This window comes from Pseudopipra pipra, chromosome 8 (genome assembly GCF_036250125.1).
Source record: "Pseudopipra pipra isolate bDixPip1 chromosome 8, bDixPip1.hap1, whole genome shotgun sequence".
Taxonomy (NCBI): Eukaryota; Metazoa; Chordata; class Aves; order Passeriformes; family Pipridae; genus Pseudopipra; species Pseudopipra pipra.
The window spans coordinates 35,983,551-36,008,807 of NC_087556.1; the positions used below are offsets into that span (position 1 = coordinate 35,983,551).

General features: G+C 40.5%; 2 protein-coding genes across 4 annotated transcripts in view; one reads left to right on the top strand and one right to left on the bottom strand.

Moving 5' to 3' along the window:
- The window catches only part of INPP5F (inositol polyphosphate-5-phosphatase F), a 278,232-nt gene that overhangs the window by 90,950 nt on the left and 162,025 nt on the right, over positions 1-25,257 (bottom strand). The window lies entirely within an intron of this gene.
- On the top strand, positions 1,058-19,032 carry TIAL1 (TIA1 cytotoxic granule associated RNA binding protein like 1). 3 transcript variants are annotated; one of them, XM_064663646.1, is made up of 12 exons: positions 1,058-1,304; positions 7,727-7,823; positions 10,983-11,132; positions 11,430-11,484; positions 11,795-11,882; positions 13,794-13,869; positions 16,225-16,333; positions 16,608-16,703; positions 16,789-16,873; positions 17,165-17,288; positions 17,761-17,900; positions 18,645-19,032. In XM_064663646.1, the coding sequence occupies exons 1-12, from the start codon at positions 1,276-1,278 to the stop codon at positions 18,760-18,762; spliced, it is 1,167 nt and encodes a 388-aa protein (XP_064519716.1). In that variant the 5' UTR covers positions 1,058-1,275; the 3' UTR covers positions 18,763-19,032. The 3 variants fall into 3 exon arrangements, with proteins under 3 accessions (XP_064519716.1, XP_064519715.1, XP_064519717.1); XM_064663645.1 differs by having other exon boundaries at positions 1,099-1,304; positions 11,034-11,132; XM_064663647.1 differs by lacking the exons at positions 1,058-1,304; positions 7,727-7,823; positions 10,983-11,132; positions 11,430-11,484; positions 11,795-11,882 and adding an exon at positions 13,253-13,326.

Here is a 25,257-nt window from a genome sequence, read left to right on the forward strand (position 1 = left end):
TAATATAAAAAGGAGAGCGCTTCCAGAGGAGTCTCCAGAAACCACTGCTTGATGCTTCTGCTGAACGTGCAGGTGAAGTCCTGCAGTGTCTGTAACACCTCGTTATGAGGGATCTGGAGTGAAAAGGGGCAGACGCCTCTTCCCCCATCGCCTCTGCTCCCAGAGAGCCCCCGAAGCTTCCCCCATCTCCCGGTTTTTACGATGAGCTGGCACCGTGCTCATGCCCCGGAGCCCGCCGGGCTGTGCGGGGCCGTGCCCGTGGGTGTGGATGGTGTAGGAATCATCCCCTGGGCTCGGGAGTCACAGAACCGTGGAATGCCTTGGGTCGGAAGGGACCTCAAAGCTCATCCAGTCCCAATGGCCTGCCATGGGCAGGGACACCTTTCACCAGCCCGGGTTGCTCAGAGTCCATCCAAGGGGCTGGGATCAGGGATGGCACCGGGATCGGGGCTCGGCTGGGGCTGGGGTGGAGGCTGGGATTAGGGCTGGGATTGGGAGCGGGGTCGGGGCTGGGGCCGAGACTGAGTTTTGCTGGGCTCAGGATCAGGGCTGGACTGGGATCAGGACTGGGATCAGGATCATGGCTGGGCTCGGGATCAGGGTTGGACTGCGATCAGGGCTGGGAAGGGAATCAGTATCAGGGCTGGGCTCGGGATCAGGATCAGGGCTGGGCTGGGCTCGGGATCAGGGCTGGACTGGGCTCAGTGCTGGGCTCGGGATCAGGGCTGGGCTGGGCTCAGTGCTGGGCTCGGGACCAGGATCATGGATCGGGACGGCGGCCGGAGCGAAGCGAAAGTTCCCGGGCTGCCCGCGGCCAATCGCGGCCGCCAGGGCGCGCCCCCGCCTCGCCGCCGCCGCGGGGCATGCCGGGAGTGGGAGTTCTCCTCCCTCTGCCCCCCGCTCCGTGCCCTATGGGTGGAACTACAACTCCCATAGCCCCCCGGGCCCCCGCCGCGCCGCGCCCGGCCGTGCCTACGAGCCCCATCGCGCCCCGCGGCGCCGCCGAGCAGAAGCGGGTCCGGGAGCGCGCGCGGGCGGCGCGTGCGCGGAGCGCGGCTTCCTGAGCGTCTGGTGGCGGCCGCCATTTTGTGGTGCCGCTTCTGCCTCTCCCGCTCGGGATCCGCGGCCGCGGGACCTGGCGCGGGGGCCACGCCGAGCGGGGCGAGCCGCGGCCGCCCGCACCCTCCTCGCCTTCCCTTCGCCTCCCCGCGCGGCCCGGCCCCTCCGGCGCTGCCCCAGGGGCGCGGCTGCGGAGAGCGGCGCTCGCCCACCATCATGGAAGACGACGGGCAGCCCAGGACCCTGTGAGTGGGGAGCGGGCGGCGGGGCGGGCGGGCTGAGGGAGGGGATGCGCCCCCGGGGGGTGCCGCTGGGCCCTGGGGGAGCGGAGGGGGCTGAGCGCGGCGGAGCGTGTTGGGAGGGCCGGGAGCGGGGTCCGGGCTGGAGCGCGGGGCCCGCGGGGGGATCGCGCTGCAGCGATCCAGGGAAAACACCGGGAAAACCGGAGCCGGGCCCGGGAATTCTCCGGGCCCATCTCCGGAGGCCCGGGGGGGCCGTGCCCGGGTGTTGGAGGTGCCCCGGGGGTCCCAGGCCGCCCCCGGGGGTGCCGGGCCGCCCCGGTCCCGGCGCTGGGGAAGTTCTTTGTGCTCTCCCGGCGCAGGGTGGGATGGGGAGCGCCGGGAAGCCGGGAGGGATCGCTTTTCCCTCCAGCGTGTCACGGTGCGGTTCAGTAACAAGGTATCGGGCCCTGGGGAAAGGAGTAACTGTGCTGGCCGCCTCTCTCTGGGCAGTTTCACTCCCTTCGGCGGCTGTCATCTGCTTTCTGTTTAAAAATATAAATCCGAGTTTGGTTTTTTTTTTTTTTTTGGAGGGGGTAGCGTTGAGTTCGTTTCAACTCCGCAGGTATGGTTTTGATGAATTTTCTTTGTCCCGTCGGCTCGTACGTGTGCCCGGGCGCTGGAGATGCCCGTGATATTTTACCCGGTTCGTGGGTTTTCGGTCCGGGCTGCCAGGGGGTGTTCCGGGCTGTGTGAGCCCCGCTGTCCCTGTAAGAAAGGCGGTCTCATGCCCGGGCTGCCCGGATGGCAAACACAGCTCGGGACAGCGCAAATGAAATCTTTGTCTATTTAGTTTTTGGCACAGTAGCCTTCAGAGAAGCTATCAAAGATAGTCTGGATTGAAGGCCACTTGAAAGAAGCTACTGAAACAGAGTGAAAGGTCTCATCGTTTTCGCTCCCAAAATGATGACTTGGCATTTAAGGCTTCTCCGGGCTGTTTGTGTGTTTTCTCCTTTCTGTGTCTGCAGAAGTTGTTTTAACTTGTTCGTGGTGTAGTATAAAGTACTTAGACCTTGCTCCCTGAGATGCACAGTTTATATAAGCAAATCTGAGGTGCTTTTTGTGTTGATTACCCAGGTGGTCCGAGTTTGCTTGGCCCTGATAGTGGGCATAGGTTTGAGTGTTGCTGCAGAAGGGGAGGAGGGAAAAGAGCAAAGTCACACAGTGTTTTTACTCAGTTTTATTTTCAAGGTTCCTTTCTTCATGATTGCCTTTTTTTTTTTTTTTTTAATAAGTGCTATATCTCCACTAAGTTTTAAAGTGTTCTTTTACTGCTAACAAGTTTTGGTGGCACGTTGGGAGTGGGTTCTGCTCACTAACACATCCATCAAGGAGGGATGACTTAGCCCACTTGTCACTAACAAGGAAAAAACACATTTGTACTGAGATGTCTGAAAGTAGCAGCTCTGCAGCTGCCCAAAATGTTTTATTGCACATGTGACTGTTTAATTTGTCAAACTAATAAACAGCATATACATTAATTTCCTGGTAGTTCTGTAGTAACCACAGTCACATGGGGTTGCTTTCCTGTAATTATCTGAAAGCTTCTTCTTGCATGGAAGACAAAAATTTCGCTGTGGCATTTCTTACATCACCCTCTTGTCCCTACTTTCATCTGAAATATCTTTAGGTTTAGAATTGCAAGTTGTGTTTTAAAGATTAGTATCCTGGGTAATGCTTTGCATGTAGAGCGGTTGTGATCTCATAAATAAAACTCACTGAAAATATTGTAAATTGAACTTCTCAGTTTTCTTTGTTTGTTTTTTTTATTTTAGGGAGGGGGGAAGTGAGGAACAAATTCTTTCAGTAGCCATTTGACCATGTGCAAAAGCACTTGATTGATAGTTAAAGCAATACATTATGAATGTCTTTGGATTTTCATTTATTCCTTCAAGAGTGAAAAACTAACCTTGTAAGTTAGGAATTTTCTTTTTTTAACAGTTGCAAGCAATGGTTTTTAACTATAGAAAGAAAAACCTACCCAACCACCTCACATTTATGCCCATGTTGAATATCTCAGGAATAAAGATCGTTTCCCTTTGCAATAGTTACAGGACTGTTACGTTGTTTGCAATCATGAGAGGCCTGTCATGAACCTCTAAGAATTCAGAATATTCTCTCAGGCTTAATATAGAAAATAGACACCATTTGCATTTTTATTTCTCACATTTCATAACTCATAGGCCTTTATAGAAATGTGAAGAATAACCTTCCATATTTTCTGCCAAAAAGCTTTCCAGAAAGGAGGGCCTTTTTGTAGGATCTGTCACATGTAATTTTTTAGCTGGTCCTAAGATGAGCTGTGGGCTTCTGATTTCTATTTTTTTTTTAATAGAACACTTGAAAGCTCTATTTTCTGAGTGCTATCAGATCTCACAGGCTCTCTCCAAGTCCTGCTTCTACTTTCAAGTGGAAACTAAACTATTGGAAACCTGATGTGCTGCTGCTGTTATCAGCTCTCACTGATAACCAGAAGAAAAGTTCCAAATTTGAATGTTCTTCTTGTTTTAGGAATGTTTTGTGTGGTTTGTAGGTATTCTGTGACTTCCCAAGCAGTCACTGAATACATACAAGTTGTTATCTATCTCATCAGCCTTGCCATGGAGTATTCCAAGTGTCCTGGAATGTGGATGGGGTGCAGAAGTAAGACTTTGCTGGGATTCACTTCTCTCACCCTTCTCTCAGTTCAGCTCTCCTGCAGAGGAATGTTGGCTGCCAGTGGAGGCTCCAGAGTGGATTTTCCCTGGCATTATTTTATTTGCAGTAGCTCCCTAGCACTAGGCAGAGGTGCTGCTAGAACTTCTCTGGGCTCTTCATCACTTACCTTATTGCTTATCACGATTTCTTCTTTTAAACATGGGAACTGCCATTTCTTGCATGTTGGCTGTGTGACAGTGAAATCACATTTACTATGTTTCCTCAAAAAAGTATGTAGGGGACTTTAGTGGACCTAAAAGTAGTGGCTGTAAATGTCCCTTCCTTCCCTCCCAGTCTAGGATACAGTACAAACCTCTTTACCTTCACAAAGAGGATTTTTGCACTCAAGTAGAAAGAAAGAGTTTAATTCTAAAACTCATTACTTACTGATAATGTATTGTATTGTATATTCTTGTATTCTTTTGATAGTTCTACAAGGTCTCTGAATTGCAAGTGGTTTGTTATTCTAGTGTAATATATTGAAATTTGTATCAGGATATCTGTCTATGGGTTGGGTTTTCTTTTTGTATCTGCTTCTTAATTGGTATTTAAGTGCTTCAGACTTGCAGAAAGGAGCAAACACTATTGCCTGTATGCAAAAAGCCACAACTTTTGCTGCCCTGCCACATTAACCATGACAACAGCCTATAAAAGTATACTAAGTGCTTTTTTGTTGGGTTTTATAATTTTTTTTTAAGCTCTAGACTGTATCAGTCCAAAAATACTGAAATAACATATATAGCATGTTGAGAGTCTTAAGTTTTCTTGGGGTGTGGTGTTCTGATAATTCTGATTTCCTCAAGTAGAATGAAGTTAGGAAAGGGAAAGCTGGTGCAGCAGCAGGCTGGCTGGGGAGGGCGGGTGATGGCATCAGCTCAGCCAGGTGTTGTGTTTCCAGAAAGGTAAGCTGTCTGTTCCTGATGTGTTGAATATACATTTTTCAACAGTTCTGTGATGTTCAAACATTTACACTGAAGGTGTTTGCTTCAATGTTGTTGTTTTTTTTAAAGTCATCTCTGACTGTACTGAAGGAGGTGATGTTACTGCAACCTACTTAAAGATGTGAAAGAAATCATCAAGTCTTACTTTTTAGTGTACTGTTTCAAATTTGTAGATGTCTGTATTCCCATGTTTAACGTGCATTTTGAGGGATTTGGGTCTCTGGATGTTGTCCTTGTGACATGAACCTTTAGTGTGCACTGTTCTCAGCATGTGTAGTACTCAAGTTTTGGAGTATTAGCAGCTTGTGAAAGGTAGGAATGCCTCTGACTGTGGTGATATTAAACACCAAGGCAGTATTTATCATTGCATTTGGAGAATTAATGGACTGGTAGGATCTCCCATCCCATCTGGATGCAGCAGGCAGGTGGTCCAGATTTACACTGCTGAGTTTTATGAAGAGGCAGCCTGTTTCATAGCTAAGGTTTGTGATGCAGCAGTCTCACTCACAGCTACCTTGCTGAAGATGTAGTGGTATTGGAAAACCAGCTGGTAATCTCTTCCAGCAGTCAGTGTAATTTGTCTGCCCTTAATTGAATAGATTTCTGAGGAATGGCTTTTCCTGGCCTTTTTATTTTGGATTTTTTTTTTTTGGTCAGACCAAGAAGACTTCTTCAGATTGCTTTTCAGACTTCTTGTGTTTCCAAAGTACGTATTAATATTATACAGAAGAGGATGATATTTAGGTTTTTGGTAGTATTAATTTTACTTACTGCATCTGATTTTGCAGTAGAAATAATGTTAATAGCACTTCACTGTATTTAATTCCATGTCAGTGCCAGTGTCCAGGTGCTTGTTTCAGTGTGCTGTGAAAGCCTGGCATTAATTAATACTGTTCTATAGGGTAAAAGGGAAACAAGCACTAGTAATAAGTTCACAGCACTGCTGACCCTTTATATGGGAGTTCCCACTGGCAGTTATATTTTCCATGTGATTTTAGTAGCATCTGCAAAGGTTAATATTTTCACTTGAAGTTTTAGTGATTTACAATTCAATCTGGGTGAATGATTAACAAAAATTGAGTTAATATTTCAGAAGGAAGGCAGGGATAAATGTTTAACTGCTAAGTTTCAGAACAGAGAACTGAAAAGTCAGTGAGATGGACAGTTTGTCCTGTAAGAGTCTTACAGAATTTTGCAGTTTTTAACTTCTGTGCTGAAATGCTTCCTAATGATACACACTTGTATTAATGACTTCTGTTAACTCCTGTGTATTTAGTAAGAAAGTATTGAGTACGTGAAAGGTTTAGTGGCTGTTCCTATGTTCAGGTGATGTGATATATGTAAGAAACTCACTCTGGATCTTGGGTAGCGTTGAAGTCCTGACTGAGAAACTGCAGAACTGTTTCATAGTGTTTAAAGAGTGACATAAACACACATCTGTAGATAACGTTGTGTGGTGCTCAGATGAAAACAAACAGTGTCCTTTCTAATTCTGCCAAAGGCAGATGAAAGTCCAGTTGTCACACATAGGAGCTGCTTTTCCAAAATGTCAAAGGGTGCCCGTTACAGCGATTTCAGTGCCCAGCTCTTTACCTGACTCAAAAGAAATCGGTCTGTGCACAGACTAAGAAATGCTGGCTCACATTTCTGTTTACTGAAGTGTCTTAACAGCTCAGACTGACTTTAGTTTACTGTATTTAGTTTACTGCATTCTATAACAAATCAGAGCAAAAGGAGTAAAGTGTGTATTCTTTCAACAGCTAAATCACAAAAAGTTCTGCTCACTTTATTGGTTGCATTTGAATACTTTCTGCTTTGACAGGCTTATTTGTGAGGATGAGGAATGCCCCTCTGCTGATGGCTTTTGACATCTGTTAGTGGGACAAGCCTTTCTCTTAACTGATCACTCTGGTTACAACTGGATTACAAATTAGTCACATTTTAAAAAAGAATTTAGTTTTGCATTCATGACTTTCTCAGTCATCTTTGACCTGGGAAATCTAGGAGTCTTATCTGAACTTGATCAATATTTCAAAACTTGGAATTATTTCTCAAGATTTACAAATAAAAAAACCCCCCACAGAAATCTGTGTGATATTGCAATAACCCTGTCAGAATTTTGGGGAGTGTAACAGAGGTGGGAGCTGTTCAGATGGATGCTGTACAGAGCATTCCTATGGCAGAATGCTGCATAAATTGCCGTGTGTGTTGGTGAGTGGGCTGGTTTTCCAAATGTTCAGGAAAACAGAAAAGTTGAGTTGGTTGCTTGCAAGGCAGCACAGTTTGTCCAATAGCTGCTCCTGAGCTCCTGGGAGTTGGATGTGGGTTCATCCCCAAATTCAGAAGTGCTCTGGATTAGATGTTCAGTGGGAAGTGAAACTTAAAATACCTTTGCCCATTTGGTTGCTTGTTCTGCCCAACTTTCTTGAGCAATGTTCTTCATGCTTTTGACATTTCTTTGCCAAGGAAATGATTGGCACTAGGTATTGATGTCCAGTATTCTGTCTGAATCAAGCTTCAGGATCTCAGTTGTGTGGCCAACTTTATAATTTAGAAACTATATGAATGTTGTGTTAAAACTATAGGAAGTAATTTGTAAATACTGTGTTTAAGATGTCTGCAATGTTTAAAGGGAGATTTTTTCATAGTCATTTAAAATTGTAATTACATTTGAAAAGGTGAAAATTTCTGGTTTAAAATCTTTATTTTTTTTCTTTTTTGTTTGTTTGTTTGTTTTGTTTCCTTGTGTAGCTATGTAGGAAACCTCTCCAGAGATGTGACTGAAGTTCTCATACTTCAGTTATTCAGCCAGATTGGACCATGCAAAAGCTGTAAAATGATAACAGAGGTAAGGCCTTCCACATCTAGGGGGGTAGCAAATGCAATGTAACTTTATCCTGGGTTGTCCAAAATAAATGGAGTGAGTTGAGGGCTTCTTTTGACCTTACTGGTGATGGGTTTCTTTAGGTTGGTTGTGCTGGGCTTTGGGGATGACTGTGCAGGAGAGACCTGTTGTGTGCAGTCCTGTGCTTTTGCCTGTAGCCCTGACATACCTTTCATCAGCTGGTGATGAGATTCCACTTCATCTGAAAGATTGTTACCACCTCTTTTCAGAACCACAGTGTTCTGATGATCAGAAACCTTTTTGTACCGAGTGTTATTCGTGGTTATTTTGTACATTTCTCATTTTATTTGATCCTTTGCTATGGATGAAAAGTAAAAAATCCTTCAAAATAAGTTTGGCTCTTCCTGAGCCTCTTCTGTGCCATTAAAAATAGCTCTTGTCTGCACCTGTCTGTTCTTAAATTAATTTTTCCTTGAAACAAAGTGACAAAATTTCCATAGAATTCCAGATAAGTTCTTTTGTACAAAGTGCTGGTAAGTATTAATACTTTCTCCTCTCCATTGCAAATGCTCTGGTGTTTGCAATGGGTTGGTGACCATTTCTGTGAGCTTGTTGACACATCCTAGAAAACTTCTGGCTCCCTGATATTTTTCCTTCCTTCTGCATTTACAACTGATAAACTTGGAGCAGACAGGGACTAATCAGAACCTCTGCTAGGCTCAGTCTTTGGTCCTTCAACCCTGGTTTCTGTGCTCTCTTCCCACTTTTACTGCTTCTTATGCTTTATACTAACTGGTAATTACAGATTTCCCGAGGACAGTTACATTAGTTTTTTGTTAACATTATTAATGAAAACATTAAAAGGCAAGTCTTGTGCCCAGACTTCTTTAGGAATGCTGCTAGAAACTCCTCTGTGGACTTGTTTTCCTTTCACTGTGACACACAGCTTTTTGTTAGTTGGGTTTTAGCTCCTTATTAACCACTTAGTGCTTCTTTATTCACTCTCATCTTTGTCTGGACTAATAATTTCCCATGTGACACTGAGTTGTGCCACATTTACTGTAAGTTTGCTGGAGAAAGGTAACAGAAGGCTGGCAGAGCACAGTTGTTTTTCTCTGAAGAAACAGTTTTGATTGTCATGCTCTCCAGAAATAAGGTGCTGCTGCTCCAACCTCGGGCTGATTGAGAGCTGTTAGATCAGTTTGGTTTCTTGAGAACCAGAGGAGAAATTCTAACACTCACTTTACCCTGATTGAGGCTTTGTGGTTTTAAGATATACATAAGTGGGACATCTTTATGAAGTAAGTAGATAAACAAAAACTGCTCCAGCTGTATTCAGTGACACAGAGGTGACTGCACTGGGCTGAGCCCCTGCCACCAACCACTCAGCAAGTGCAGGTTGGATTCTGCACTGGGACTGGCCTGCAGCTCTCAAAGTACCTGTGCATGCTGCTCATCCTTCCAGCCAGTGGGTGGGAAACCTTTCCTGGGAACTGAGTCATGTTCAAGTGGTTCTTACCTGTCCAGTGTTATTACCACCATCAGCTAAGTTTGTACCTGAATGTTCTAAGAATTTTGTGATTTTTTTTCCAGTTTTTAGCAGCTGTATCAACTCATTCTTTTTCATTAGCAGAAATGTGCCATGAGCAAGTCAAGTGTTTAGAGATTCCAAGTGTTTGTTCTGGGGGTATATAATACTGGTATATAATACTCAGGGGGTGGTGGGACAGCATTTGCAGGTAGTTTGAACACCAAACTTGTCTGCAGACAAGTTCTCAGTGCTAAAGACCTTACTACAAGCTAAAAGTAAAGTTGCCCTTCAGTTGAAGCATAAACAGCATTAAATTTGCTAAGGAGGCCTTAAATGGGTTTCCCAGAGTGCTGGGGGAAGAGGGATGAATTAGGGGTATCTGAGGTGAGTTTGCTTGTAGAGCACTTTGTGACTGAAACTCTTTTTTTATGATGTCAGGTGCATTTGCTCCCAACTGTTCATTGTGCATCAGGTACTGACAGTGTTTAGAAGGTTGACTTCAGACTGCTTGATCATTTTAGGTGTATAAAGGGCTTGTGATCTGTTCAACTGTTGCATCTCAATAGCTTCCCTTGTTCAGATGGAGATGTTTGAGGGTGTACAATCCAGTTTTAGGGGGAAGGATTAGCATTTCTTCGTCGGTGTGAGCGTGTTAGAGTTGGCAGAAGATACACAGGAATACTGGAAAAGGCCTCCTCTTAGAGCTGTGTTCAGCCTGGAGTGGGGCAGCTTGATATACACGAACACTGATGCCAAAGCAGTTTCTCTAAGTGCTAGACCCTTCCCTATCCCTGTGAGGAATAATTTGTTTAGTTTAACATTAGTGTTTATCAACTTTTGGTCTCTATAGCTGCAGAGCAGTTAATGGAGATGTTTTGGTTGGAGTTTTTGTATTTGTTACATCTTTGGGGTAGATCAAATCCAGTGTTAATGTTGGCATTTTAGTCACCCTTTCCACTTGATCAACTTTTCAGAAAACTCTTCTGGTCTTTGCACTTTATACTCTGGTACATTAATGCCTTCGGTGATCTCTGTCAGTTGGTATTTTAAAGGTGATTTGATAGTCTATCCTGCAAAAACAGCTTGTACCTGAGGTTTAACAGAGTTAACAGCCTGATTAGTATCTTTTTCCCTCAGTCAAACTGTTCTGAGTTTGGGGTTTTTTTTTAAAGATTATTTTCCAGTTGTTGGGTGTGACCTTTTTCACTTGAGACTGAGAATATGCAACTTCTAGGTTGCTGCCTGCTAGTGATTTTCAGTCAAATAAAAGGAAAGACTTCTTAAATAGGACAAGAGAATATTGGTGAAAATGTATCTGGGGAACAAACTTTTCAAGCTTTGAGTGTACACATGAGGCAGTTGATCATTTTTGTTCTTCTCTCCATTTCTATCCCCCCTTCCATCCAGTCTGCAGATCACTTTTCTGGCAGTTGAATTATTTTTAGTTCAGTAAACTTCAGTCCTCATTCAAAGTAAACTATCTTCAGAAATTGCTAGACCTTTAAGAAAAAGTCCTCCTTAATAATTCTTGCATTTAAGTGTAATGTCAAAGGCAATTTCATAAATCTGATGCAAATCATTCTGAAAGTTTCTAGCTATGAGTAATATATTTTCCTGGATTTTCTTCTCAGCAACCCGATAGCAGAAGGGTCAACTCTTCTGTTGGATTTTCTGTTTTGCAGCATACAAGCAATGACCCTTATTGCTTTGTGGAATTTTATGAACACAGAGATGCAGCTGCTGCATTAGCTGCTATGAATGGGAGAAAAATTTTGGGAAAGGTAAGTTGCTTACATTGTAATCTTAGATTTAAACAATATAGATTTGTGTGCAAGTATTAATAAAGCTGTTGAAGATGTTTACCAAGTTTTAGTACTGTTAGAATAATATTTTTAAAATACTGACTTTAAAAAAAGTGTGTCTTGTTTAAGAAACGTATCGTTTGTGATGTTCTAGTTATGATGGTGGTTTATACTGAATGATGGTTTGTAAACATTGACAGTTGTAACCCACCCTTGAATGAACTTATTGATGCAATAATTTTGTGAATTCATACTAAATCTTATACTTGTTTTCAGGAGGTCAAAGTAAACTGGGCAACAACACCAAGTAGCCAGAAAAAAGATACATCCAGTAAGTAATGTAATGCCACAGTATCACTTCTACACAAATACTTCACAGCCTGGTAATGATTTGTCATAAATGCATTGAAACGTAACTTCTCTCCTTCCCATCTTGTGTTTAATAGAATTTTGCAAACTAATTCTTCTGTTTGTGCTTTACAACTGGGGAAACAGGAGTGGACAGATTAAATTGCTGCTGCTCATCAAATGGAGTCCCGAGCGTTCCTGGTTCCCAGTCCCGTGTGCAGAACATCACCTTCTCAGGAGTTGCAACCTTGGATAGCAGTTAAATATTTGATTAGTAAATTATTTATTTTCAGATCACTTCCATGTGTTCGTTGGGGATTTAAGTCCAGAAATAACAACAGAAGACATCAAGTCAGCATTTGCTCCTTTCGGTAAAATATCGTAAGTATCATCATAAACATTTCCAATAGCAGTCAGAAAATATGATAGAATTTGTTTCTAAGATGAAATGTTATTTCTTATCTAATGAGATAATTTTTCTGATGTTAATTTTGCTGGGGTGGGTGGGTGGGTGGGTAGTAAAGAGGGGTTGTATCTCAGTATCTCTCATGGTTGTAAATACAGTAATGTAATTGTGCTCTGATTTGCTGCAAGCAATGTGCTTTTAACCTAATTTATATGCTGATGTCCTTCAACTTTTTATTAAAATTTAATTACTGTTCCTAAGTGTGACTTTTTGGTGTTGAGAATTTGATGTACAGAGCAGTGACTTAAAAACTGGTATCTGTGGTATCCTTGTGTGTTTCTTGTGGGTTCATACTGCATTTCATAGGCAGTATGGAAAATTGGGCAATTGGAATATAATTCTGTGAAGCAGCCAGTTAATAACTTGTGAATGTCTTGAAAAAAGCTGGTACTTATGAGAATGAAATCTCCTTTTTTTTGGATAATAATGGGATGAATTAAGATTATAATATCTTAAAGAATGGTGGCTTTACAATATGTGCACATTTCTGCCAGTTAAGAAAATGTTTCTTTAAACTTCTCATAGACAATTCAGGTGATGCTGAATCACCTGGTGTCCTAATTGAACATACTGAACATTACAAGAATCCTTGTGAGTGCTAAAATATATAGGTGCTTAAGAGTTCTGAAAAAAAAACCAAAAAAGTGTTAATCTTCTATCATGTTATCTTTATAAAAATCTTTAAGAGTTGCACATGAAGGTTTTTGTACTACTTTACAGGAATATATTTCTAAGAACAAAATTCTTATTTTTCTCTTGTTCTGTACGCGTATTTTTAAATGAATCATAAATCTTATTTCTTACCTCTGCTGTTTTGTTTACTTTGCTTTTTGTCTCTTAATGTGGTAAGTAGTACTGTTTTAAAAATCAATTTAAAGAGAATAATTCAGGTTTCTGTTTCTCGATCTATATTTATACCTGAGACCTGCAGTTTTTCTAAAGTCCAAGTCACAATTAAAAGTAATAGCATTCTGGTTATTTTGCAGAATTGCTCATAAGAATGGACAGGATCTTGAAGGCTAACTGCAAGGAACTGTGCACACTGGAACTCAGTTGTAGATTTTTTCTCATTTCTATTTATTCTTATTATACATTATTTATATATACATATTTTAGTATTTACATTTTAACATTCTATATTCAGTGCAGTTCTATATTTCCAATCATTTTAACTTACTCACTAAAATTTCTGTGTAAATTTGTTGTTTTCGTACTGGTGTGCTTAGCATTGTTGTTAGTTTTATTCTCCTTTCTTAAATTTCTGAAAATGTCAATTTTTCAAAATTTACAGCTACCCAAACTCCAAAATGATGGTAGAGAATTGACCAAGAAAAATAAAGAAATCTGTTAACAGGCCATGTATGCCTTTTAATTCCTATTTTTTCCTCTTTTTCGATTTTTTTAATATTTCATATATTTTGTATCACTAGGCAGAAGACATTTAACTATTTAGAAAATGCATGGTAAATTAGATAGAATTGTTACAGTAATTTATAGAACAGTAAACCTTAGAGGACCCTAGCCAATAGAATATTAGAAAAGGAAACTTTGTTTCTCTTATACTTCAAATTTGAACATTCTAGTTATAGCCAGCATAGGTTATGTGCATAGGTTGCATGTTTATTACATGTTATTTTTTTTGTCCTACTGCTTTTTTCTAACAGGTAAAGAAGCAATAGGGGAGAGTTCAGGAATGACTGTAGTTTTAGGGCTAACTGAATTTATAAGAAAAAATTATGCTCACAATACAGTGTGTGTGGTTCCTTTTAGTTTTTATTTTGCAGGTGATTAATATTACCCTCATATAGCTGTGCTTCTTTTCACAGGGATGCACGGGTAGTTAAAGATATGGCAACTGGAAAGTCAAAAGGCTATGGTTTTGTATCTTTTTATAACAAACTGGTGAGTAATCACAATGGAGATTTAAAGTAGTTCCTACTTTCCTGGTTTAGTTTGCTCGTTTATGTATTTGCTGTTATTAACTTCACCAAGGGAAATCAATTTACATGTACAGGAGCTGTATGTACAACTAGGACAACATGGGAAAACTGAATCATTTTCCTTAAATATTATGTGTAGGAAAAGCACACACAGTTCAGCATTTTAGCATATAAAGCCTGTTTGTGTGGTCATAAGTCTTACCTGCCAGGAATCTCTTTGGCTCTTCTGTAACAGAAGCTGTTGTAATCAGAAGAAAAAGTTGGAATTTCTTTCCTTCAGATGTGCAGATGCCATAAGATACTGCAGTTGGATGCCTTGATTTAGTGGATTTTTCCCCTGATGTTTTGTTGACCCTGTTACAGCTGCAGTAGATAAGGAATAGCTCTTTTATTTCCTTGTACCCTCTTCCCTTACCTTACAGTTGTGTTCAGCTTCTGTGACTGGAGGGGAAATGTTGCAGCAGTCATGGAATGAAAGTCAGTGGATACTTTTCAGACTGAGCCATGAAGACTCCAATTTAAAATTTGTGTTTATTCTACAGAATTGCTGCATGAATTCTAAATGTAGCACTAATAAGTACTTCTAAATTTTATGTCCTGGTTGCTCTCTTCTTTCACACAGCAGCTGTACCTGGAGGGTTATGGTACAACCATCCTGAGCTTGTAGTTTAAGGCCTGTTTTTGAGAATTTATTGTCATTCTTCTACATTTGGGGAATTGGGTATGTTCCCAGACTTCAGGTACTCCAGCCTGAGGTCTTAATGCATTCCACAGTTAAGAGCAAATTAAACTCCTGTGTTAAACTGGATCAGTTGTGACCTGGGCTCTGTTCCATTTTTGTCACAGCTGTGATCCTCAAAACTAGCAGCAAGATTCATTAGAGGTAGTTTCCTTTCCTACTCAGCTTGTAACTTATTCACTATGTTTTGGGAGAGAAGGGTGCTTGAATAAATAGGGGGTTTTTATTGTCTGGTGATTTGGTTTTGTCTTTTAGGGTTTTTTCTGGTTTTATTATTATTATTGACCATCTTCCATAATTTCACTTCTGTATATTTTTCAAAATGAGCACTCTGTGTAATTAAAACTTAAAAATATCAAGGTCCTGAGTGAGTTTGAGAAGAGTGTTGAGAAGAGAAGCCTTCAGTGTGAGGCAGGACGATGCTGAGAGCTCACCTTTAGCTGGTCCTTGTTTCCTTTGGCCCTTGATCTTGGCGGATTTTTGATGTAACTTTGTGCCCTTGGAAAAGCATTCCAAACATGGACTATTTGCTCTGCCTCTCTTCTTTCAAAGCAGCTGGGGAAAAAATTGCTTCTTGCAGGTGTTAGCAAACTTATCCCTTGCTAACTCAATGTTTCTGCTTCCAGTGTGAACTTAGATAGTTTTCTAAGTCATGTTCAAGATAAGAGTTTAAGCCACGTGGGCCGTGAACTCTTGTGTGTGTTCATGCAATTTTTAGAGAACTGTAATATTTAGAGAACTTACAGAGCAGTCTATTCAGACATCTACTGCATGTCTGCAGAGAGCAGACGGGGATGTATGCAAATAATAAATAAAAGCAAACTTAAACACTCAGTCGTTTGTATCTCAGCATTACAGCTGCTTTGTAACTACCATTTAGCCCTCCCAGAACTTAGAATTTTTCTACCTAAACTTGATCTGTTATGTTGAGTGCATAGTAAGATTCTGAAAAAAAACCCCCACGTTTAGATCTTATACAAGGTCTTTTGCAAACACCTACTGCGTGGTGTAAATTTTACTTAGGTTATATCTAAAATATTTTCTAGTGAGGGATTTTGACTATTCAAGTATTTTGACTTTTCGCTTGTTACTGTTAAATATACTTCTTTATTTTTAGTATGATCAATTGGCAAATTTTTGATTATTTTTTTTCAATGATAGTTTTTTTATTTCAGTAATTGCTTCTGGCATCTGTATGACTTGTGCACTTTTTTGGGCAGCTTTTGAATATTCTAACAGAGGTGCTTGTATAGTATACATATATATGGTATAGATATGTGTATATGTATATATATATGTGGTATATGTACAGGTAGTGTGTGTGTGATTGCAGTTGGATTCTAACCTGTGTTTAGAAAATGGGTGGGAGGAAGCTTTTATCAGATGACTTCTGAGGGCCTTCTCAACCAGTTACCTTCATGTCAGTTAATTTTTGAATGTTTGCTGGGATTGTTCTGAGTTTCCTACACTTCTTAGTACTGTTACTGATTTTGTCAACAGAATTAACAGACAACCAAGTCTTTCTTAGAAGTAACTTCTTGCTTGGAAGTGTTGTAACCTTTGTTTTGGTGTCCCCAGGATGCAGAAAATGCTATTGTACACATGGGAGGCCAGTGGTTGGGAGGCCGCCAGATCAGAACTAACTGGGCAACGCGGAAACCACCAGCCCCCAAAAGTACACAAGAAAGTAAGGCCCTCATGTCATGCTGGGTTGTGTTTGCTTGCATGTCACTGCTCAGTGGGGGAATAAATCTTGAGCCAGACTCATGTCACTTCAATTACATATCTAGCTTGCCTTCCAGATCTTAAAGAATAGATTTTTTGGTAGAGTGGTGGCCATACAGGTCTGTCATAAAATATCGAATGTTTTTGTTAAATGTGAAATTCATGCTGGTGTACAAGGTGAGTATCTGGAACTTACTGTTGTCCCACTGCTGAAAACCAGCCTTTTCTCTTTACAGATAACACAAAACAATTGAGATTTGAAGATGTAGTAAATCAGTCAAGTCCAAAAAATTGTACTGTGTACTGTGGAGGAATTGCCTCTGGGCTAACAGGTATGAACTGTTTTATTGCTTTTTTATTATTGAAGCTTCTTGGACACCAAGACAGTTACTAATTTGAAAACTTTTTATGTTGTAGATCAACTTATGAGACAGACTTTTTCCCCATTTGGACAGATTATGGAAATAAGGGTGTTTCCAGAAAAAGGTTACTCATTTGTCAGGTATGGACAAAGAAAAGTCAGATCTGTGGGTCTGTGCATGTAGTAATGTTTCATCTTTCTGTAATTTCACTTGATTGAATTTCTCCTGATGCATTAAAAGCTGTCACCATATGTTCATAGAATAATTTGGAACTTTTAAAAGTGGCCACCAATCTTTTTACCTGAGAAGATGAATGTTTGTGAAAGCAGATGTTTTTCCCTGGATTTGCTGTATGTATGGAGTCCGTGTATTTTAACAGTAAGGTGGAAGCACTGTAAAGAATAACATGATTTTGTTTTTACATTCTTTAGATTTTCAACCCATGAAAGTGCAGCACATGCTATTGTTTCAGTTAATGGAACCACAATTGAAGGACATGTTGTTAAGTGTTATTGGGGTAAAGAATCCCCTGATATGACTAAAAACTTCCAACAGGTAACTGCAGTTTAACCTTTTCTTTGCATTACAGAAGCGATTGCATGTATACTTGTACTGCCTTCCCAGTTGTAATGGGTAAATTTTATGGAGTTCTTATGAAAGTCCATGTTCTGTCTCAGTTATGTTCCAGTTGTTCATCAAATTGGGCTAGTGATTTTGATGGAATATCTGTTACTGTCTTCTGGATATGATTCAAGATAGGGAGAAACTTTGAGGTAATTCTGATTCTTGCTGTTTCTCTAACTGCAGACCAGGGGACTGTCCAACCAAATAGTCTTTGATATTTCAAGCACACCCAAATGTGTGTTCAGTACAAGGATCTAATTAAATCAGTGGTGTCTTATTCTTCTGATCTCATTATTGCCTGTTTTAGCCCTGTGATTGATAGAGCCAAAACTGCCTTCAGCAGCACAAATGCACCCTAAGCCATGTGTTGAAGCTGGAGTGTGATGGACTGTTCTCTCCCCAGGTGGATTACAGCCAGTGGGGGCAGTGGAGCCAAGTCTATGGCAATCCCCAGCAGTACGGGCAGTACATGGCTAACGGCTGGCAAGTACCATCCTATGGGATGTATGGCCAAGCATGGAATCAACAGGGGTTTGGAGTAGAGTAAGTAATTTTATTGAGTTTTGTAGACTATTCCAGGAATGCAGCATCTGAGTTTCAGGCTCACTCAGGTCAAGGACTGCACAAGGTGTCAAACCTTGGGTGGGCTCCTGTGTGCTTAAAGCTTGTGTTTGGTGATTCCACGGACACACACCCGGGTGAGTCCCTCTGGCTTCTGCCTGATGGCACATTCCATGGGGTGGGAAGGCACAAACACCACCTCTGTGCTGGTCTTGTCTGATACCTAAACACATGGTGGATTCTGACTTGAACTGGTGAGTACTGGAGAGTGTGAGCCAGGGACCCTGGGTACTTTGAAATAACTTGTTTTAGTCAAGTTATCTTCATTATCTGCTGCCAATTAAACATCTTAATACCTGATAAAGCTATCACTGTATTCATGCCAGTGAGGCCCTGGGTATTTTTTGCATTTCTGGATCACTGATGTTCACTTTCAGCCACTTGTGTGTGGACATGCCTTTGGAGGTGGGTGCCCTATGCAGCCAGTGCCCAAGGTTTGTGGGGCTTTTTTTTTCCCTTTATTCTTGAAAAGTTCATGATATTTTCAAGAATCACATGTTGTAATGCTTAACCTGAATTACTCATTGAAGAGAAGAAGAAATTTTCTGTTTTGGTACAAAGATTGTGTGGGAAATACGTTTTTAAGTTCTTTTTTTTTTTTTTTTTAGTATGTTGTCTAGTAAATAATTTTTCCCCTTTTTTTTAACTATCCTGTTTCTTTTTAAGCCAATCTCCATCTGCTGCCTGGATGGGTGGATTTGGTGCTCAGCCTGCCCAGGGACAAGGTGCTCCTGTAATACCTAACCAAGCTGGATATGGTATGGCAAGTTACCAAACACAGTGAGCTGGGACTCTGTTTTAAAGTGTGTATTTCATGATAGGCTGCAGTTTCCAGTGACATTCTGAAGACTGGAATGTAGACAATGAAAAAAGAAAATATTTATTTTAAAAAATGGAAATGTTTGGAACCTTTAGCACAGCTTTGCTTTGGTGAAGGACACAAATGTCTTCTAGTTCTGCCTTTTTAAGTTTTTGTTCATGATGGATATGAACATGTTTTTCTTTGTGTACAAAAATTAAAAATAAAGTCAATAAAGACAATTCTGACTACAAATTTTGATATAGTAGGAGAAATGGCTAACAAATTTGATCCTTAGGTTACCATTCCATTATTTTTTTTTTTGTTTTGTCGTCAGTGTTTTATATCATTGTGCTTTTAAAAGAGAAATGAGGTTGGAAAACAGCAAGTTGCTTTTAGCTGAACACACATCCTGAAATAAACTGTGGACCAATCACTACAAGCTGGGAGACAGTATTGAGTTTTCAAGAAACCTATGGGCATAGCTCAAAGGGTATGTAGGTCTTGGAATAATTTTTTTAAAGAAATATTTAATTTTTCTACATGCTTAAAGAGAACAGTCTGATACAACAAATAGTTCAGTCTGAAATGAAAAACAGTACTGTCTGAGAAATTTCACATAACTTTTACTGTCCACATTCAGGCACACGTTTAAACTTTTCAGAGCTGGTTTGCTTGTTAAAACTGTAGTAATTTACTTTTAATTTTGAGAAGTAAAAACGTTTTTACAAGTATGTTGTTTGTATTGAAATCAGACAGTCATACTTGGGCTTTTACATAAAGTTTGAAGGCTACACATTGTAAATATTTCATAATTACAGTGTTTCAAAAGCATGCTCAAACATAGAAGTAGCAATGTAATTATTCAAAGTAATACTTAATATACTCTACTGCTTTAAATGCAGTAGATTGACAAGAATGTGCAAGACTGACATTTCCAAAGTTGGCTAATATGTAAAGTTACATAAAGAACTATAACAAAGAGCCTTAATTTTAATTTCATAAATCTTTAATGCATCACCTTTTTGTCATTAGAAATACAAATTTTTTGCTTTACATTATTTGGTATGTAAATACCTTGGTTAACAACCTTGTAAACCTCTTTCAAGGTTATTATAAGTTGTATAGTATCTTGAGTGTTTTGAAAAATCTTGATGTTTTTTAAGTCTAGAAATATTTTGCCCAAGAATTTTTTAACAAGATTGTTAAAAACATCTTATTTTAGAGAATATTCAATGTGCCATTTGGTAAACGGAGATGCAGTTGAAACAGTACACTGAGTTGTGACTTATTTTTAATTAAAGTTTTTGTCTTTCTGGGTGGTTTGCATGTGATGAACCTGTACAGAGGCTGGGTTGTTTGTGTACTGAGTGTGTAAATGGATAAATCATGAAGATGTTTCAATGGTATACTTGGGTTATTTCTGAATTATTTTATGGATACATTGATACAAACTGCCTCAATAAATTTGAAGTTGAAAATGAATGTAAGTTAGAGATAAGTACTGTGTCCTCCCCACGACAGCTAGAGGGTGCAAATGTCTCAGCTGTGTTCTGGAACACGCCGAGGCAGCACCCTTGGAACAGGGTGAGTAGGATTTGCAGTGATAGTTCAGTGAAGCAAACTTGCATTTTAAAAGAAACAGGAAGTTTGATGAATTTAGAGATGATAGTTTCTAAGTGAGTGTCTGAGGAGCTGTACATTTTACCTTTTCTGTTTCTTACCATGCAGGTGGTGTGAGTTAGAATAGTCTGTTTTGAAACGGAGACTTGCAGTGATGTCAAACCCAGCCAGGCTGTGCAAACAACTACCCTGATTGCTGTAGCAAATCACACGAGGGGGCTTCTCCTCCTCTCCTGTTGACATGTGAAGTAGTTCCTTGACTTTTAGATGGGGTAGAAGGTGAGATATATTGGCAGAGCAGCTCAGTCAGTCGGCTCAGCTGTGCCCAGAGGTCCCTGTGGCTCTGAGCACCTCGTGCTTGCAATAATGACTGAAGGGAGTGTGGAACCACGAGTGCTCGTGGGGACAGAATCAACCCTTTATCTCTGGCTCTCCTTTCTGCTGTACCCAGTGGTTCTCCACTCAAGATAGGGAGCTTGTCTACAGGACTCTTGTTTTTCTATGAATTTTGTACATATGTGAATATCTACGCGAGGATCGGCCTATACATTGTAGTTTGGGAAAAAACCTCACCAGTAAGTCTGTGTTTTTGTTACACTCAGCTGTTTGAAAAAAATCACGAGTCAGTAGAGGTATAAATTGCGAGTTACTTTAGGGTTTCTTAGACTTCACTTGAAATCTGGGGTTTCTACATAACTGTAGGTGTTTGACATAGACTGTGCTCTGGATGCATGCTGGTATATAAGCAGTATGTTCTTACTGAAGATTTAGATGATGCAAGTACATTGCCACTTAAATGCCCATATAACTGGGTGTGAGATTAAGGCAGTGATCTTTCAGGTCTCAATGTGTAGATCACTTTAAATCTGATTATTTAATATGCCTGCTGTAGAGCTGGGCCGTACCTGACCTGTATTTCAGGATGAAAGATAGGATATACCTTCTGATTTCAGTCTTTTGTCATTGATTTTTATACAGCTTTTCTGTAATGGTGATATTTCTTCGCAGATGTTCAAGGTAGGGGAGTCTCCAGAGTCCTTTAATGTTTCTATAGCACTGCGAGGAAGAGTTGTAAATTAGATTGCTTTCTACTCAGTAGCATTCATAAATGCATCACTGACGATTTTTTGGCACCAAAGAGCCTCTTGCACCATACTGCTTTTATGAGTGACACTTAACACTGTTGTAATTTCTCTAACTGCAGAAATCAACCACTACCTAACCCTCACCTCTAGGATTTGGATTTCAAAAAGTATTGATTTCTTATGGCTTAAGTTGATGCGTGCAGCCTAACCCAGGGTTGTAATCTGCGTTTGCAGAAGGTGTTCAATAAAAGTGAAACATGATAAAGGGCTTATCCTGTATTGTCATCTGTCAAAGCATTGTCCCTCTTTGCTGTAAAACTGACAACAGGCAGACAAGGCTGAACTTGTAAACTATGCACTTGCAATCATGTAAAAGCTGTTTTATTTAAAACTTTTCCTATAAAAACGTTTTGTATTTTGCAGAGTTGCAGTAGTAAGGCTGTGAATCTAAGGTTACCTGTAGCTTCTCATCAGTCCTGCCTCCTTGTGTATATTTTTTAACAGTGTCCAGGCATACTCTTCCTGCAGAACCTTCTTCCTTGCTAAGATAACTTCATGAGAAGCTATTCACTGTACCAGAACCATTGCCTTCATTTCACTCAAAAAAGTCTCACGGTGAATATAAGGCTTAGTTTTGCAGAAAAAAATAGTGATTTGTTTTTCTTGTGTTTGTACACAAGGAAGCAGACTTAAACTGTATGGACATGATTAGTGTCTGATACTTCTTAATTATCTGACTGTTTTTGAACAAGGGCACAAGTGTTTGTTTTACTCACATGAAACTGTTTCCTGGTCAGCAATAAAAGATTTTGTTGCACTGTTCTTACTTTGCAAGATACAGGCAATCTTTTGTTCAGTATCCTTCCAAAAAATTGATGGGGTTTGTGAAGAACTGCCTTGTTCCAGCGTGAATCTTCATATATAGGTGCAGTCTGGGGTCTGGATTGCTGCTGTAATAGCAAAAGGAAGCTGTTCTTTTGAAAATGAGTGAGAATTCATTTGTTCTGATTGTGTGTGGTGCCTGTCCAACACTGGTTTAAGGATTTCACTATGTAATGAAGTTTCTGCTCATAAAAAGGCAACTGCAAGGCAGTAGCTGCTGGGAAGGTCTTTGTTGTGTTTCATTTCAGCAACTTTTGTGAATCTAGTTGATGGTTTAAAAAAAAAAATTAAAAATTGTTGTGCTTTTCAGTATCACCTGAAAAACATCCCCCCCCCCTTTACTGTAATTTCAAATCAAAGTAAATGCTGAAGTGTTTACTGGATATTTTACTTGGAAAAGAAACAGGACTTCATGTTGATGAGTGAACACTGATTCTGTCATGTCTGAGGCTGTGTGCTCATCTAGACCATGGATGTGAATGACATGCTCTGCTCACTGACATTTAAAGGGTAATGACTCAAAACTTTAATTTGACATCAGTAATGATTATTTGAATACAAGTTATTCTTGCTTAAATACACAGCTCCTCATGCTTTGATTAAAGCTGATCTGAATCTTACTGGTTCTTAAAGTATTCCTGAAGTGCAGTGGGAAGAAACCTGGCTTTACCTTCTCTCAGTGTTGAAGCTGTCAGTGAGGCATCACAGTTGCACAGACAGCATTGTTTTGTTCAGAAGAAAAACAACGGGCTTGTGTTGGGAATTCAGTGTAAGCTGACTTTGCTGTGCTGATGGGTGATAGCATTTGAATATTTACCTTCTGAAACAAGGGCTCAGTCCCCATTCCTTGGTGAACCCAGCTTCCCACTGATCCCAGATCCTCAGCAACTGTCTTTCCCAGCTGCTGGCAGGGAGAGGAGGAGGAGGAGGAAAGGGGATGATGCTGAGGGGAGGTGGTACATGTGCCAGCCCCGGGTGTGGTGCTGGTGCCAAGTCAGATTGTCAAACACATTGAAGTTCATGACAGGCTTACACAGATACCACAGCAGTACCCAAAGTGTCCTGGCCATTCAGACACGAACCTGCTTAATCTGCTTGCTTAAAAGAATGTGGCTTTAAAATTACAGAAGTAGAAACCACATACCCTGTGGCCATTCTCTGAGAAAACAGATGCACATTGAACACCCAAGGTGACTAAACAAAGAAACTTTAAGGAGCAAATTGAGTTAAGCATTTGAATTTATAGACCTTTACTTAATGTAGACCTCTTAGCTTGGCATTCTGTTGTGTCTGCATTGACAGTTCTGCTTGGATAACTGAAGTAGTTTCAGATATGCACAGCTGCTTGTTGAACATCTTCCCATTCTTTACAACTTCTGGAACAGGGGTGGGTAGGAATTGGATAAGAATCCTGAGTCTACCACATGAAACTGGATAATGCTCACATTTGCTGGATGGAAAATGACTTACTGGAGCCAACTGTGTAGAAGAATAAATGTTACAGGGGATGATGAAAAGCTGCCATCCTCCATTTGGGTTGCTAGTTCTTTGACCTTAATAAATGAGGAGTTATTACTGGGCTGCTGTTCCACGAAAAAATACTCTTTGTGGTTTTTTTGGTCCTTTCAGTGAGGCAGATCTTTTTCACTCCATTAATGATTTGTTTCCTTTAATGGTTGTCCAGCATGATGGGAAAGACCAATTGCTATAATTTATTGCTTGGTTCAAATCTTCCAACTCAGGTACTGACTGTGGGGAAAATCACCCTCTTAGTTATTAAAAGAACTGTTTAATTTTGCAATATGTGTTTGTGGAACCATTTCTAATTGAGTTTTACCCTCACCTGAAAGCACAGGGAGATACAGCTTGGAATCAACAGCTTGGAGCTGCTGTCCCAGATCCCTGCTGTACAGTCAAGTGCTGGAAACGTTTATTCCTCGCTCCTCTTGTGTGCTGTAGAGAATAAATCTGGTCTGTATAATTGCAAATGCTCAGAGAAAGCTGAGGTGCAGTATTTTCTGAACTCTTGCTGTGAATTGGGGCTTCTTTCATTTACGGGTACATGGTGTGGTTTTGTAGGAGAAAATTCTGTTGTGTTTGTGACAATTATCTAAAGACATGGCTGATTTCAGACTAAGAAAAATAAAGTGTGGCTGTTTCTGGGACTGTTCCTAGGTGAATCTTGCCTCCTACTTGGCTTTTTGTATTCTATGGAACAAGGATATGAAGGTCCAAAATCATCTCTCATATCACTTTTAATGGACACTTTCAGAAGGGAGTAAATCACTAAACTTGCAGTATGGATATAGCAAGACCTTGTTCTGGAAGAGCAACAGCTGTTCCTATGTATTGCTAATATGTTTTAAAATGGTCAATACCTGAGATCAGAGGACCAACAGATATTACTGAATATATTTTACCTTTTGGAGAGGATTTAAGGCGAGTAGACAAGGTGGTGCTGTGTTCACATGGAATTCTGAGAGCGTTCCTTCCATCATCCTTTTGTTTTGTGGGCTTTCAAGAAACAATGCAGAGCCTGTCCTGCCTGATGTATACATGGAAATTTGGCAAGGTATGTGGTGCTATGCTTTAAATTCATTTTACAGGGTCATAGTGTCTAGTGACAAGCTGCATGACTTAGAAAATTGACATTTCAGTGAAATGCTTCTACAGCAAAATCTTACTGGAGGATATTTGATTTCTGGAGCCTCTGAAGGAAGGCACGATGCTGTCTCCTCAGAAGTATCCAAATGTGTCCAAATCTGATTTTACTGAGGCTGTAGAAACGGGCATTCCCTCATCATGATTTTCATTGTAGAAAATGCACATGGATACTTGAATTGTGAGGTGTTATGACCATGTCTCTCTCATTTTCCATACCCTGTCTGTT